Below are 17,075 nucleotides of genomic sequence, written 5' to 3'. Positions count from 1 at the left end.
GAACATATATATATATATATATATATATATATATATATATTTTTTACACATTTGAACTGCTCGTAATTTGGAATTCTTCGTTCAAAAGTTGCGAGCAGTTTTTTGTATCGTTCCATTCTCATACTGTTCAAGTATAGTCTTATGAATATCCATTTTTATGCTTTTTTACTCACGAATGTGTATTTCATGTATGTTTTATGCTGAGAATGAAACTATACATATTCATGAATAGTTTCCTCATCATCATAAAAAATACACAGTAAACAATATTTCGCCTGTTTAGATATATATATTCGGTGAGTATAGATTCAGATTGGATATATATATTCAGAGTATATATATATATAACTTCTAAACTATTCTTCCGATCGTCTTGTGATTGTTATTATTCATGAAAAATACATCAAAAACGATGCCTCATTTTCCCGTCTAGAAGGAATTCACTTCTCCCTCTCAAATTACTTCCATTTCCCTCCAAAAAATGGAAGTTGAGGTTATTATAATTTTCTCAAGAGATTGACTTTCCTTGTTTATCCCCAGGATGTGCGGTACTGGTCCTCGTTAAACTGTTCTACCGTAAAGTGCTCGACTTCGCGTGTAAGTCGTTGGGCTACCTAAGCGGGGGCGCCATCCCCTCTGTAGAGGATCAAAATTGTGATGGTATGTCTTCGGATCATCCTTAGGGATGTTTCCTAGACCGTCGCCAATAGCCCATTGTGCAGCTTTAGTGCGACGTAAATGTATTGTATTTTTCGCTTCTCATTATCTTGATCAGAACATTTCTTTCTCAAGTTCCTATTTATCATTTTCCTGTTATCCCCTAAACAAGCTATATTTTGCAATTTTGTTCAATTTATTCTACTAAATTCTAATTGGCCAATGGGTTCTAGTAATTTCTAACTGGGAACTTTTCAAACCGAATCCGTTTGTCTCCCAGTACTGCATTGCTTTACTTCAGGAATGAATATCAGGATGAATTTCAAAAATACAGCAAATGGACCATAGTGCTCTACTAAATTATCTGTCTATATAATTTTGAAATAAAATATAATAAACCAAAAGTTTTTTTAAAATTAATATGATAACAATTTAAGCTTTGATATAGTCTTTGACAATATCAGTGAAAAGTGTATAGTACGGTCACTACTTCCTTAACTTCTGTCCTTTTCCCTTTTCTATCCTTTTCCCTTCTGTCCTTTTCTCCTTAACCTGTGTCCTTTCTTTCACTTTTTTCCTTAAACTGCGCAGGTTAAGGGGCGTTGTTTTTATGCTTATTTTATTTTAGTTGTGTCTCGCAGTCAGTTGTGTTATCTAGTTGTTGGATTTGTACTTGTAAGCTTTCGTTCGTACCACTCTTATGTATTTTTCTTGTTTTTATTCTTCTGTATTTGCTACTGTATTTTATATTATATTCTTCTGTATTTTATGTTGTATATTATGGATTCTATTCTTTTCCTGGACTCTGGCAAAACATTTGGGGTACACAGAGGGTAGCAATTTTAGACTTTTGTCTTGCTCTCTTGATAGAAAAGGTTTTGTTTCCGGAGCTGGTGCCCCCTGAAGACGTCAGCTTTGGTTGTCATATTTTTTTCGTTGTCTCATTTGTGTATAGTACGGATTTCAGAAGAACTCCTCCAGACACCCGTCTCGCGCCGTGGCGGGTACCATGGTTACGAGGAAAGGTCACTTCGAATAGGGGTGTGGGGTGAATAGTTTTGTCTTAATCTTAGCGTAGGTCGTCGTAAGTAAACCAATCGACACCTTTTTTCTTCCATTTCATCCCCATTAGAAATGTGCTATCGCTTGTTACCATAGCAGCAGACTGCCCCAGACTTTCAGACTGGAGGAGTTCTCCTCAAAGCCGCCCTGTACTGGATTCCAAGTGTTAATTATTTTTCTCCTGAATAAAACAGATTACTTTTTCTTGTTGATCGAGGTACTTCTTTTGTTCCGACGAAGATATATGAAAGATTGATTAGATCCTTCATTTAAGAGTTACCGAACTTTTGAAGCTACACATTTTAAAAGCGAAAAAATCTAGTTAAAAAACAAATAAGTAATGTTACCTCCAAACGTGTTCCAAATACCGATGCCTAAGAACCCGAATACTAATTCTGCAGAATTACGAATAGCGTTGACTATAGCAAACACACCTCCTGTTATAGCGAACATAGCAGCTAAGGAAAGACTGGAGATTGTAACAACCCAGCTGTTAAAATCAGGTAGGCTCTCTTTAAACGCTTCTTCATCGTCTGTAAAACAAAGTCAGAAAATTTCAGTTTTATATGTACAACCTCTAACTACTACGGAATTTTCGTAGTTTCAGAAAATACTTTTCCTAGAGGTAGCAAAACTAGTGGATCAATTTTTTTAAATAACTTAATTAGACTTAGATTTAGATTTTTTTAAACTAAGTGTAACACTTCTTATAAATAACTTAAAGGGAACTTAAAGGAATAACTTCAGGAAAATAAATGATAAAATAAAAATTCTATAAAATTTGCAGAAACTAAGAGTAAGGCAGTGGTTTTAATAATTTTCTTCTAGGTGGAAAAATGTCTTCTAGGTGTAAAAAATCGCCAAAATGGCGATTTTTTAAATAAAGTTTAATAATTTTTAAAATATTTAATTCATTCGTCTGTTCTAAATCCCAGATAACTCTTCACAGCAAGATGATGCACTTTGTTTAAAATCATTGTTTTGCTTCAAGTGTAAGGCATATAAACTATGGCTTTTTTTTTATTTGCCTTGGCGACAACTCATCGAAAAACCATGTAAAGAGAAATGAAACATTGGCTAAGAAAAATTAACCCCTTAACGCACAGATTTTTTGAAAAAAACCGGCCAAAAGAAAAATTTTTTTTTTTAATGTAAAAAAACACACTTTAGAACAAGGTTTCCATTTGTTGCCGCTTCTGGTTCAACTTTTCTTTTGGTGGAAAATTTTTGATATACCCTTTTATATAACCTTTATAGTCTGGAATATAGCCCAGAAATATAGCCTTATATAGTCTAGAAATATAGCCTGGAAAGAATAGAAATATAACCTTGTATAGCCTGCAAATATAGCGTTTTGTTCCTTGGAAAAGGGCTATATTTTATTCTTGAATAAATAAGTGTTATAGCTTACAATCCTATGTAAATGATTAATATCAATAAAACGATTTTTTTTCGTAGCTTTCACATTGTTATTTTCAACTCTCGATTATATTCGACTGTGAAAAATTATGGCAGCATGAAATACAACGCCGCTCGAATTATCCCTAGTGTGCACAGTTTAGCCCGTTCAGCGTACTCGATTTAACTCGAGCGCACAAGTTAAGGGGTTAAGCTGTGTCCAGAGAGGCCGAAAAGAGACTGGCAAGTAAGGCTTTTCAAGCATCCTTAAACCATTTTAACATAAATAAAATTTTCTGATTCTTTAATTTTTTACTATAATTTAAATTCTTTCATATTTTGGTTCTTTAATAATAAAGATATATAATAATATTCTTTAATAATATTAATTTCTATTATGATATTAGAATGCAAGAATCTTGCAAGAATTTCATTTAAGTGCCGCTAGAATTATTAACGATTTGATTGTAGTTGTTACTGATAAAAATCGCTCCTGCAATAACCTCCTGCATCAAAAAGCCTCCACACGGTCTTTTCTAAGTAGTCCGCGCAGACTATTTAAAAAGTGAACCAGTTGTGCGCATGAACCCAAAACCTTTTATAAAAGTAATTGAGAGAAATTTATCATGTATATTTGAGAATTGAATCTGTAGTGGTTGACAAGTGAATAAGGCAAACCGATTATATTCATAAATTAAACAAATTTTTAGTCATATATTTGTTACCATTTTCTTATTTTAACTAGATTTTGTATTAATTGACTCGTTCGAAAAGGGGATCTCCTTCCCAGTGGTCTGATCGGACTACCTATAAAAAACCGTGTGGAGGCTTTCAGTTATAGGAGGCATTGCTCCTGCCCATGACTGCAATGTCTTCTCTCCAGAAGAACAGATTGCACTCGTAATTTATTGATAATAAATCAAAGCATTTCATTAGAAAATAATGTTTCCTTTTAAATATAGAAACAGATCTTACACTATTGGTCCTCGATGAAGCGTACGAGTTTAACCCTTTCGCGCCGACTGTCGCAAATATGTGCCAGCTATAAAACCGTATCAACCAGGGTAAAAAGATAAAACTGGTAATGAAAATGATTCTTTAGCAGTTTATTTGTGGGCGGAGTTATAATTGTTTGATTTATTTAATTCACCATTACTTTGTTCAAAATAAAACTATTTAGTCATGCTTTGAATAAACATTGGTTAGATATATATATGATTAAACTAACAATAATTAAAGTAAAAGCAAAGTAAGTCTATCAAATCAGAAACGACTACATTTAAGTTACCGTTTTTTATTTAATTGCGTCCTGATTCTGATTTTGTACGAATGCTTTTCTGAATCACCCGTCCCTAAGGGGTTAAGAGCCTGTGTCACGTTTTATCAGAACGGTCTTATCATAAACAAGTCCAAAAAANAAAAAAAAAAAAAAAAAAAAAAAAAAAAAAAAAAAAAAAAAAAAAAAAAAAAAACACAGAACTGCCAACTACATCGCTTATTGTAAATTATTTTATGGAGTGGTAGACAGTAAAAAACAAACAAAAACGCAGAACTGCCAACTACACCGCTTATTGCAGAATATTTTATAGAGTGGTAGACAATATAAAAAAAAACGAAAAAAAAATGCAGAACTGCCAACTACGCAGCTTATTGCAGAATATTTTATCGAGTGATAGACAATAATAAAAAAAAACACACACACACAGAACTGTCAACTACCCAGCTTATTGTAAAATATTTTATAGAGTGGTAGACAATAATATTAATAATAATAAGAAAAACACGCAAAACTGCTAACTACACCGGTTATTGCAGAATATTTTATCGAGTGATAGACAAAAAAAACAACAACACAGAACTGCCAACTACACAGCTTATTGCAAAATATTTTGTAGAGTGGTAGACAATGAAAAAAAAAAAGAAAAAACACACACACACACACAGAACTGCCAACTACGCAGCTTATTGCAAAATATTTTATCGAGTGATAGACAATAAAAAAAACACAGAACTGCCAACTACACAGCTTATTGCAAAATATTTTATCGAGTGATAGACAATAAAAAAAAACACAGAACTGCCAACTACACAGCTTATTGCAAAATATTTTATCGAGTGATAGACAATAAAAAAACGCAGAATTGCCAACCACACCGCTTATTGCAAAATATTTTATAGAGTGATAGACAATAAAAAAAAATTAAAAAAGAAAAAAAAAACACGCAGAATTGCCAACTACACCACTTATTACAAAATATTTTATAGAGTAGTAGACAATTAAAAACTAAAGCTTTCAAAAATTTTGCTAACTTTGTCAACCTTTTGAAAGCTGGACCAAAGAATATACAAGTTATTCTTTGACTTGACCACGAGAGAGCTCGAATAAAATGGCGTTTCAAATGAACTCGTGAATAATTTTATCGAAGTGTAGTGGAGAATCACTTTAAATCGTATTCAGAAAACAAAGAATCATACATTAAACAGGGCTGCCATCTCTCTACGCTTTAAGAAATGAAAAAAAAGTCTTCTACGTTTATGTTTCAATCTATGTTTTTTGTTATGTTAATTTGATTCAATGTTATTTTTCACCCCACTTGCAAATGATTCAAAAGTTCATACGAAATGCCACTTTGTTCCAGCTCCCTCGTGGTGTGGCTTTTAAAATGTTGGCAAAATATCTGAAGTTTCAGTTTTTAATTGCCAATTTGCTCTATGAAATATTTTGAAAAAAGAGTACTAGTTGGCAGTCCTGCATTAAACTTAACTATCAAAAGAAGAAAATTTTCCTCCAAAGTGTAGAATGCAGTCCTGAATTTCTCGAACACATGAAATCAATACTGTTCTTAAAAGTTTTTGATTGATTAAATATTTACCTGTGAAATTTTTGTCTCCTCGCTTAGTATAGATGTTAAAGTTATCATGAAGATCTTTAACTCGTTCTGTTGAGTTTTCTTTGGAACTATACATACACGTCTTCAATTTTGATACACACACAACTGAAAAGATTGTAAAAAATGAAAATTAGTAAATTATAATGATAAATAAAATAATCAATTCTTTAGTCTACATAACAGCACAAAGTATAGCCCATTTTTCTTTTTGTATATTCTGGGGAGCACAGACATTTTTAGGTTAGTTTATTTGTCTTATTTTTATATTGTTTAATTCCCTCTATTTACTGAAGGATTTTATTTTATTTTATAATGGTCGTTGAACTGCCGACCCAATTCTTGGGTTTACGACTTCTAGTGCCTAACACCGTAGCCTTGTAATTTTGAACCCAATCCAGAAAACAAGGGGACTCCTGGATCAAGTATTTTGAGAAATTTGTCTTCATGGAGGACTTTCTGGTGGAATTAACCCGCATTTGCGTTACATGGAGAAGAAGGCCACGAGAACCTCCCACGGTTAGCCTGACGACAAAGGGATTCTAACCCATGATCCGCCTACCACTGAGGATATTTTACGTCAGCACTGTGGTCGGTGCAAACCTCGGACGGAATTTGAAACAACCAGCCGACGTGTACATAATTCGTCTATCTTTTTTATTGTCTATCTATTTGGTGCTCTATCCCCTTCCCCCAAGTCACCCCGGCTCTTACTGCAGGGATTGGACAAAAATGTAAAAGCACTTCTTTACCTACACTATGTAAACTATCTTTGTTACAGCAGCAAATGTTTTGAAAGGCATTGCATGGCAAAACTCCTCGCACAATTGAAAAATCATGCTTGAACCTTTTTAAAAAAATGGAGCCATATTTACACACGCTAAATTCGGACCTCAGACTCAGATTTGACTCAGCCTTTCATCCCATCAGTGGGTCGATAAATGAGTATCAAGCATGCTTGGGAAATAAACACTGAGGTTTGCGCGTTCGGCTGACCACCTAACCAGAACATCTGCTCTTGCACCCCAGAGCCCAAGGTCAAGAAAACTGAGATAGGCACAGTAGGCCTTGGCCCTCTATGGGCTGTCGCGTCACTGAGTTTAGTTTAGTTTTATTATGAGAAACATTTAACTTTTCCTATAAATCTGAAGCATCGTAAAACAACGTATGTTTTATTCCATTAGCAAAGAGCTGCATTCTTCAATTAGCTTGCGATATCTGTATTTCTCACAAGAACTGATTAAATATGCCGAAATTTAGTTGTCATGTTTAAGAATTTTCAAGCATATGTTTTAAGAAGGCTTTCAGTTTAACCCGTTAAAGCCCAGCCACAACAAAAGGGAACTACGTATCAAAAACACCAAAATGAAAACACTTATTTACTAATGCTAAATTAATAAATTTTTTTTCTTCTGTTATCTGTCACTTTACCCTTAAAAAGTAGTGAAATTTGACTTCATTCAACTGTTATGATAGACTAGTATTAACTATATTGTTTCTACAAAACAAACCTTTTAATATAGCAACTTGTGTTATCACTTCCCCCCCCCTTTTTTAGGAAAAGAGACCGTTAAGCCAACCAAATTATGCAAAAGTAGGCAAAGTCATTTTTACCTATTTCTTGTATAAATATAGAAAAAGGATAATAGAATATTATTTCACTTCATTTCCTTCTTACAATCCTAACTTATAGCAAACATGTGTATAGTGCGGCTTTCAGGAGAACTCCTCATGACATCAGTCTCGCGTCGTGGCTGGTACCATGGTTACGAGGGAAAGTCACTTCGAATAGGGGTGTGGGATGAATAGTTTTGTCGTGATCTTCGCATAGGTCAGCGTGAATAAACCAATCAATACCATCATTTCTCCATTTCTTTCCATTAGAAATGTGCTCTCGCCTGTTACCATAGCAGCAGACAGTCCCTGACTTTTCGCCTGGAGGAGTTCTCAAAGCCGCACTATAGGCGACCACCGGCCATGCAATTTTCCGCCTTACTAAAGAAAAAGTATTCTGTTATTTAAGGAGTCCTGCAATACACTTACAAATGCTCCCTTTGTTGGTCACTTATCTATATATCATACTTCCCTTTCTGACTGCTAACTACTGAAATCAATATTTAGTGTAAATATAGACATCTTAAGCTATTGCGGACTACTAAATTTGAGTATTTTTTCTTGCTGCTACTTTAACTTTATCAGTATTGCGTATAGCTATAAGCTTGCTCTACCGACAATTCCATCTGCTATAGATAAGTGCCGTTATAAAGAGCTTTTACTACATTTTCTATTCAGTTTTTACCCTGTTCACGCATGGTCATAATATCACGTGAGAAGTAGAAGAACGAAAAAAAGAACGTTCTCAAAAAAAGAAGAAAAAAAAAGACAGAGAACTCGTTAGTGACTTTTAATTTAATAATCTGATTTTCATGTATAAATGGAAAGAGGGGGCTAGAGTAGACGAATGGAACGTTTCTGTTATTTATCTTTCGAATATACAGCAACCTCACTGCCTGTTGACCGTAAAGATTCAACACAAACTGAACTTAGATTCAAGATGAATGGGATAGGGGCCGCTTGACGTCCCAGGTGCCCAGATACATTGCACCCCTAGTCTAGACTAGTAGAAATAATCTAAGCCTCGTTATCTTATTACAGGGTTGCCACGGGAGACTAAAAAACTCAAAAAGGGGTGACTAATAAAATTCAAACTTTTATTAAAGATAGCGATTTTTTCTAACACATTTTTTCTCAATTTATAATTAAAAGTGCATGCAATAAATGATTGTGTTAAATTAAGAGTAATTTGAAATGTAAATCATAGTGATAGTTACGATTGATTAATTAAAGAAATAATAAATAAAAAAAAAATTATTGAGTTTNTTAGTTATACTTTGAATTAACATTGATTATATATATGATTAAACTAACAATAATTAAAATAAAAGCAAAGTAGGTCAGTCAAATTAGTAACGACTACATTTAAGTTACCGTTTTTTATTTAATTGCAACTTGATTCTGATTTTGTACGAATGCTTTTCTGAATCACCCGTCCCCAAGGGGTTAAAGATAGCGATATTAGCGATTTTTTCTAACACATTTTTTCTCAATTTATAATTAAAAGTGCATGCAATAAATGATTGTGTTAAAATAAGAATAATTTGAAGTGTAAATCATAGTGATAGTTACGATTGATTAATTAAAGAAATAATAAATAAAAAAAAATTATTGAGTTTCTACCACTTTTTACATATATAATAGCATGTGCCATCTCTGGATGCTAGATATAGATCTCGTCATTTGTCGCAAAGTGCCACTTAGTGATTCATCGAAAGAAATTCTAAGAAGACATATAAATAGTAAGTTATGAGATCAAAAGTTTAAGTTGTAGTAAAAGAGGTTAGAGAACTCAGGATTTAAATTGTTTAGCGAAGGTTAAGAGTCAAAACATTAATCGAAAGCACTACAAGTCAAGATAATTTGAAATCGATTAAGTATGTACAACATAAAGTAAATAGAAAAACTTTTCTATTAGTTATTTGCAAGGACTAAATTTGAGAGAAATCAACAATAAAAATTTCGTACTTTCAAAAAATAATTTTTTAGTGGTAGCAAACGATTTGCATTTATACATTATTAATTAGAAATAGCATAGGTGCCAACTCTTCCGGTTTTCCTGGAAGATTTCATTTTCTTAAAGTAATAGCGCAATTCGTGTTATTCCATCACACTTTCTGAATTATAATAATAATTATAAATGAGTTTGACTACCACTATATACATATAATTACAACAAATATATAAAAGCGTAATATTCACTATTACAGCGAATTTCATCCCAAACATAACTTAAATAAATATTTTTTTTAGTAAAATTGTTTTTCTGGTAATTATATTACTATCGGTAACAAATTTACACTTGGAAAATACATTCTCAGAAAGAGTGAACGTTGTCAGGTATGTAATCGAATTTAAACCAATCATCCATCTAAGCAAGCACGTAAAAGGTCAAATAGATAATTTATAAAGTTTTTAATTATTAATACTTTCTGGAGCAGCAAATTTCGATTAATAATTTTAGCCAGGCAGCACACGTGTCAACTAAACTTAAGTGACATAATTAAGCTCTTTGTTTAACGAATAGTAGTTGTTGAACGCTTAAAATAAATTAATTTTACATTTTTAGAGGTTTTGTTGAATTAGTGTCGCCAGACTGACTAGACAGTACCGGAAAAGGTTTAAAAATTGTATTTGCTTCAAAAATTTCTTCTAACTGCTGGAAAATATGTTTCGTTGGAATAGTCCATTTCCTTTATCACTTTATGTGACGTGTCTGTTTTTTCAAAGGAAATTTCTATTTATGTCCATTTTCTTAAGTGTTCCTTTATGTACATAACAAACAAATAAAAACGATCGTGAGATTTCATTTTCTCGAAATTGTTTTATTTCTTTAGAGCTGGAAACTTTTTCTTTTTATACTTAACGAAATAGACTGTAATATTACTTTAATTTTTGCATTGGAAAAAATAAATAAAAATTGGTTAATGTATTTATTTCCATTTATTTTAGAAAAACGTGATTCTTAGGATTTTTTTTTTATGTTCGGTTATTGAACTTAAGAGAAAAAGCAAGTTCACAATTTGTTGTCTGCGACATAAGGAGGCCAGATAAATAGAAAACAAGATACGAGATTACCAATTCAAAATATGTTCACATTAACGGGTAGAAAAAAAATCACCTTTTGTTGGCCTTAATTGTCTGTATTGAAATTGAGGCTTTCTTCCATTCGAAAAAATTTTCTTGTTTCATTCTTAAAATAAAATGGAATACAGGATTTGCGTCATTAAAAACGAATATAGATTTGATTTGTGCTGTTTTGAGCTAAATAAATTTAAATAACACGACTTGTAAATTAATTTTTAAAAAAAGTTTATACGTTACAGTCGACTTAAGGATTTTTCATATTCATTTGGTTTGCAATCTTCTCGTAATTTTTATAAAATAGATTACTTAATTTATTTCTTTTCATGTTATTTACCACAAACCATAACTATTAGTCTCATTCTTGAAATGTATATTTCATTCAAATACTGTTGTCGTAAAAAACCAAAAGTAATTAAGCGCGAAGTTTCAGTGATTAGATGACTGAGACCCTTCGAAAGATTGGGGTTTAACCCTTTCGCACCGACTGTCACAAATACGTGCCAGCATAAAACCGTATCAATCAGGGTAAAAAGATAAAACTGGTAATCAAAGTATTTCTTTAGCAGTTTATTTGTAGGCGGAGTTATAATTTTTTGATTTATTTAACTCACCATTACTTTGTTCAAAATAAAACTATTTAGTTATGCTTTGAATTAACAGTGATTATATATATGATTAAACTAACAATAATTAAAGTAAAAGCAAAGTAAGTCTGTCAAATCAGCAACGACTACATTTAAGTTACCGTTTTTTATTTAATTACAACTTGATTCTGATTTTGTACGAATGCTTTTCTGAATCACCCGTCCCCAAGGGGTTGACCATACCTGCCAACTCTTCCGGATTTTCCGGAAGATTTTATTTTCATATTTAAAGTGGTAGTTAAAATATACTATTTTTTTCTTTTATAAACTTAATTTTTAAATGATATTGATCACCACTATTCTTACAAAAAATAAGCACATATATAAATATGCGTTACTATCATGGTTGTCATTTTCAGTTTTCTCAAATGCAACGTATTTGTTTGCATAAAATTGAAGTTTTAATTCCATTTTAATACCACTGGGAAAAATGATAATGGAAGGGATTAAAAGTTGGCAGGTATGGTTAACCCTTTCTAAAGCCGTGGTAAGTATACTTACCACCAATTTTTAAAGTCTATGGTGAACTTTTTTACCACTTTAAATTTAGGTTTCCATTTGTCAATAACTTCAGCTTTCTTGGAGTGCGTTTGAATAAATAAAAACCATTTGTTAGTTTAACAAAACGTATAAAAGTTATGAAATGCATTATTCCTTTTGAAGATTGTCGCATTTATAAATTTTATTTTATAAACAAATAAAAGTCAATAAGTTCCTAATAAGTCGTGTTAAATATACTTACCACCAAAAAAATGGCATTTTTATAAACAGAATGAGTTTTTTTTTCTATATCAGTTACTATTCTCATAACTAGTATTTCAATTCCAAAAATACTTTAATTTACCTTTGCTAGAAATAAATGGCCTATTAAAGGGTTAATCATCAATCGAGGCTTGAAATCCTAAGAACTTCGAATAATTAGTACCAGCTTGCCTGAAAAGTAAAGGTGGTTTGTGCGCAATGTCGACCGCATTGCCAATATCTTTAGACCATAAGTAAAAACCAAAAATAATTTTGCAACATATTCTACTTCTAGGCTATTTAGAATTTCATATTTCAAATGGCGGACTGAAGAATAAATGAATGATTAAATGGATAGATTGAAAATAAGAATGAATGAAAAATGCGTGATTACGATTTGATTAAACCGCATTCACTTTATTTTTAATTTAGCGTACTTTTAAAAATTATTACATATTAAAAATAAGTCCTAATACGAAAAATGCATAGCAATATACAAACAAAATTTGCATGCAAAATACATACACAAAAAACAAATTGAAATTTTCTTATTGTATTCAATTCTCAAAAAATAATAATAGTGCTATTTACTTTTTAGACATTTTGTTGAGCAAATATACTTATAAAAAAGAATATCATCAAATTTTATGAATAACTTAACACTATCAACTAACTTGTAGTTTTAATTTATAAATTCCATAAGTTCTTTTTTTTAAACTCTTTTTTTATTTAACTTTTTAGTAACGCTGCATGCTATTTAGGTAAATGAAGCAACTCTAGACTATAATTAAGGCCTCATTACTAAGTTTATTATTATTATTATTCATTTTAATCTCAGAAAGATTCGGTCATTTACGTTTCACGTACTTCTTCTTTCTACAAGTAGGTAATTGTTGTTGAAGAGAGATAATAATTCTTACACAAATACTTGAGAAATAAAAAAAAAGATTAAATTAGTTGTGAAATTGTATCAAAATAGTAAATGATATCATTCGATTTATGTTCTTTAAAAATTTAATTAGTGCAGTCATTTGAGGTGCATTTCTCTTCCTTTTTTTTTAATGAAATCGTGTTTTTAATTAGCATTCTTTATCAGGTTACATTCTTTAACATTCCTTATCACTAGGTTTACGGACGTTTCTTACATACCTATCTCTAAGAACACGCGTCAATTTGACGCATGAACGAGGACATGTAACAGCACTTACAGAGATGCCAACTTGCTTCGGACAGCAAATATATATTTTAATTTATCAATTGTGATTTTTGGTTTAATAAATTCAATTTAGTAGATTTTTATCCACTACTATATCTAAATAATTCTTAGGCTTATATAATTCACCATTTTATGCTTCCAAAATTTACTTAGTAGTTATTTACCGTTTTATTAAAATTATTTTGGCTTGTCCGGAGCAGTTGGCATCTCTGCACTTAGAAAGCAATGTAATTATATACTATAAGAAAAAAAATTAAAATATTAGATTGTATATATTTATGAAATATTCTAGTATTTTATTTTCAATACTCCAACTAAGCAACTGAAACCTTCAAAATCTGACATCAATTGACATTCTGCTTTGGCCTTTCTATTGTTGCTTATCGGCAACAGTTGTTTATCGCTTGTTTCATTTGAGATAACTGTATCGGATAACGGATCAAAGTAGTGCCGGTACATACTTATTTATTATTGATGTGATGTTTGCATGTTTACTCAAAATTTTGTCTAAATTACGATAGCGTCAAATTGACGCGTATCCGTAGAGATGGATATACCACAAAGAGAATTTCAATATTTCAACGCTTTTGAAGAAAATAGACTTCAATGTATATTGACCTCGATCAATGGATAAGAGTCATTACAGAAGATAAAATAAAAATGCAAACGGGTTTTAATAATTTTCCTTATAAAATTCGAAATGCGTCAAAATTACGCGTCCCGTAAACCTAGTGTTAAAGTAGAGTATTGTCTGTAGTAGGTTCATACTATGTTAAAAATAATGCGGTAGTTATCAAGTAACAAATAATGTTGTAGCAAAATTATTATTATGACGAGATGTATATTTTTTTACATGTCTACTAATTGTTCTCTTTCCGAAATTGATTTTGTCAATTGACAGTAGAATGTCAACTGAATTAATTTTGGAGGCATAGATGACAAAATATATGAAAAAAATATATGTTCAGAAGCAAATGAATGAATAAAATAAGCAGAATTTGCTCAAAAATTGGGCCCTCATTGGAGATAAAGCCAGTTTTTCGATCTTACAAAAAGTAAAGCTCATTTCCCAGCAGCATGAGGTCCACTTTCAATGGATCCCGTCCCACGTCGATATCCACGGCAACGAGTTGGCTGACACTCTCGCAAAGAAAGGACTAGATCATCCAGTCCCTTCCACCTCAGAGCTTACATACCTTGAACTTTTCGCAAGGCAAAAAGCCCAGAACAAACAAAAGTGTATGCTTCCACCTACTCATTACTGGTATAAAGCAAAAGGACCAGGACTCTATCTCTTCCTGGTGACAGGCAAACCAACACTTGCTTATCCCGACGGGCCAGTGGACACCTGAAAAGCCTCACATTTTCTGCTAATCAAAAGATCTTTCCTCTTTGCCCTAAATGCCAACAAAACCAGGCATCTCCTGAGCACATCTTGAACTGTTTAGGGCTGGACTGGTACGACATTCATTCCTCTCCCATTCTGGTTTCGGATTTTCTTAATGTTAACGGATTTATTGATCTGGTCTGACCCCGTCACACCAGATGGGAATTAGCAACAACAACAGGATTTTTTAAAAAAAACTGAGGATTAAGACTTATACAAAAATTTAATTTACTTATCATTGCCATTCTTTTTTTAACTAAAAAAATTATTTCACTTAATTTATTTAATGTAGAATGAGAAGGCTAGGTGTAAATATGAGGGTTGGGTCAACGCCTCCTATAACTGAAAGCCGCCACACGGTTTTTCATAGGTAGTCCGATCAGACAGACCACTGTGTAGGATATCCACTTACTGAACGAGTCATTTAATACAGAATATAGTTAAAATAAAAAAGTGGTAGTAAATATATTACGAAAAATTTATTTTATTTATGAATATTATTGATTTGCCTTATTCACTTGTCAACCACTACAGATTCAATTCTCAAATATATAAGATAAATTTCTCTCAATTACTTTTATAAAAGGTTTTGGGTTCATGCGCACAACTGGTTCACTTTTTAAACAGTCTGCGCGGACTACTTATAAAAGACCGTGTGGAGGCTTCTTGATGTAGGAGGTGATGGTTGGGCAGACGAATGGAATATTTATATTATTTTGCACCTAAAAACTCATTAAAAATTTTTTTAAATTAGAAAAACTGTGTTTTACTTTCATATATAGTTACTTATCTTACTTTTCCGGAATATTTTATTTTTATATTTAATGTAGAAACAAAATTTTTGTATTAATACTTATTTTTATTTTAACAAATTTGATTTAATCTGTTTTTAGCTACCACTACATTTAAAAAGTTTAAACATACGTAAAGAGGACCAGTTAGTTTTAACCTATTACATACCTGCCAACTTTTACGCATTTGGCGCAAAATTTTATTTTTATATTTAAAGTAGTAGCAAATATACACTATTTTTTTTCTTTTTTCTTAAATATTCATTTCAAATATAAATTTCTATTTTCTTAAATATTAAATTTTCTTTATATTTTTTTCTTAAATTTAATTTTTAAATGATTTTGATCACCACTATTCTTAAAAAAAATTAAGAATATATAATAATATGTGTTACTGTCATGTTGTCAACTTAAGCTTCTTCAAATACAACACATTTTTTGCTCGAAATTGAAATTTTAATTCCATTTTAATACCACTGGGAACAGTCATAATAGAAGGGATTAAAAGTTGGCAAGTATGCTATTATGTTGTAAGTGATGGTATAAGTTAATTCAAGTAGTTGCAGAAGCGCCAACTAACTCTGTAAAAATAAAAGATATTTAAGTTATTTTTTATCAGGTATTTTTTAGTTAAGACGTTGAATGGCATGTGGGTCACCGGTGACCGGCACAGAGTTTGTTCGTAGCGCCACGGGGGTCACCGACGAAGCCAAGATTATTAGAAACACATAATTCGAGTAAATTTTTTTATATTATTATCGTTACTAAAACGGTAAAGTAATTAATGCAATATAGAACACAAAAATAGTTTTGTTTACATACACAGAGATGCCAACTTGCTCCGGTCAGCGAATAAATGGTAGTTTAATGCTTGTGCTAAGTTTAATGCTAAGTTTTTAAGTGGTAGTTTAATGCTTGTGATTCTTGGTTTAATAAATTCAGTTTAGTAGATTTTTATCCACCACTATTTCTAAACAATTCGTAGACTTATATAATTCACCACTTTTATCAGATACGTAATCCTAGACGAAAAGGATTTACTTCAAGCTGACATATCAACCATGATATGCTTTCTTTTAATTTTTAACTTTCAGGTTCATCTGAACCAGTTATTCAACAGTACTATGTATGTCTATTATAGGTATTTTATGATGAATGGGAAAAGGGGCATTATTTGGCCTCAGGAACCCAGGTAAACCAAACAGAACAGAACAGATACGTTATGCTAATCCTTCTAAAAAAACCAGCAAAATCTGTCTAATATTTGCAAATTTAGTTAGTAGTTATTTACCGTTTGGCCAGACGGGTAAGCCATGTAAAATTTGCTTGGCATTTAACGTGTTAACCCGTTTTGTCCCGACTTTATAAATTGCAATGATACAAGAAGTGGTTTTATGGAAAAGGTGGTATAATATATTATCGAAATTAATTGGTTTTTCTACTGTTAGGGCATTCAAAAAGTCTTTGATGGATCAAAAAGTACTTGCTCCTTTTAATTCTAGATCTAGTCAGAAATAACTAAATCATTGTGGTATCAGAGAATCTTTTAATTTACCCAGATAAATGAAAATGCTGAAAAAAGTTTCCCAC

The 17,075-nt window shown here is 31.7% G+C and overlaps 1 protein-coding gene across 1 annotated transcript in view; it reads right to left on the bottom strand.

Moving 5' to 3' along the window:
- Positions 1–17,075, bottom strand: part of LOC107447234 (uncharacterized) — a 63,758-nt gene that overhangs the window by 3,673 nt on the left and 43,010 nt on the right. The window contains exons 2-3 of the mRNA XM_016062100.4: positions 5,991–6,113; positions 2,067–2,252 (exon numbers count right to left, since the gene is read on the bottom strand). Of these exons, the coding sequence (XP_015917586.1) occupies positions 2,067–2,252; positions 5,991–6,113 (309 nt within the window). The remainder of the gene's footprint in view (positions 1–2,066; positions 2,253–5,990; positions 6,114–17,075) is intronic.

Source organism: Parasteatoda tepidariorum, chromosome 9 (genome assembly GCF_043381705.1).
Source record: "Parasteatoda tepidariorum isolate YZ-2023 chromosome 9, CAS_Ptep_4.0, whole genome shotgun sequence".
Lineage (NCBI taxonomy): Eukaryota > Metazoa > Arthropoda > Arachnida > Araneae > Theridiidae > Parasteatoda > Parasteatoda tepidariorum.
This window is presented reverse-complemented; position numbering and strand designations above follow the sequence as displayed.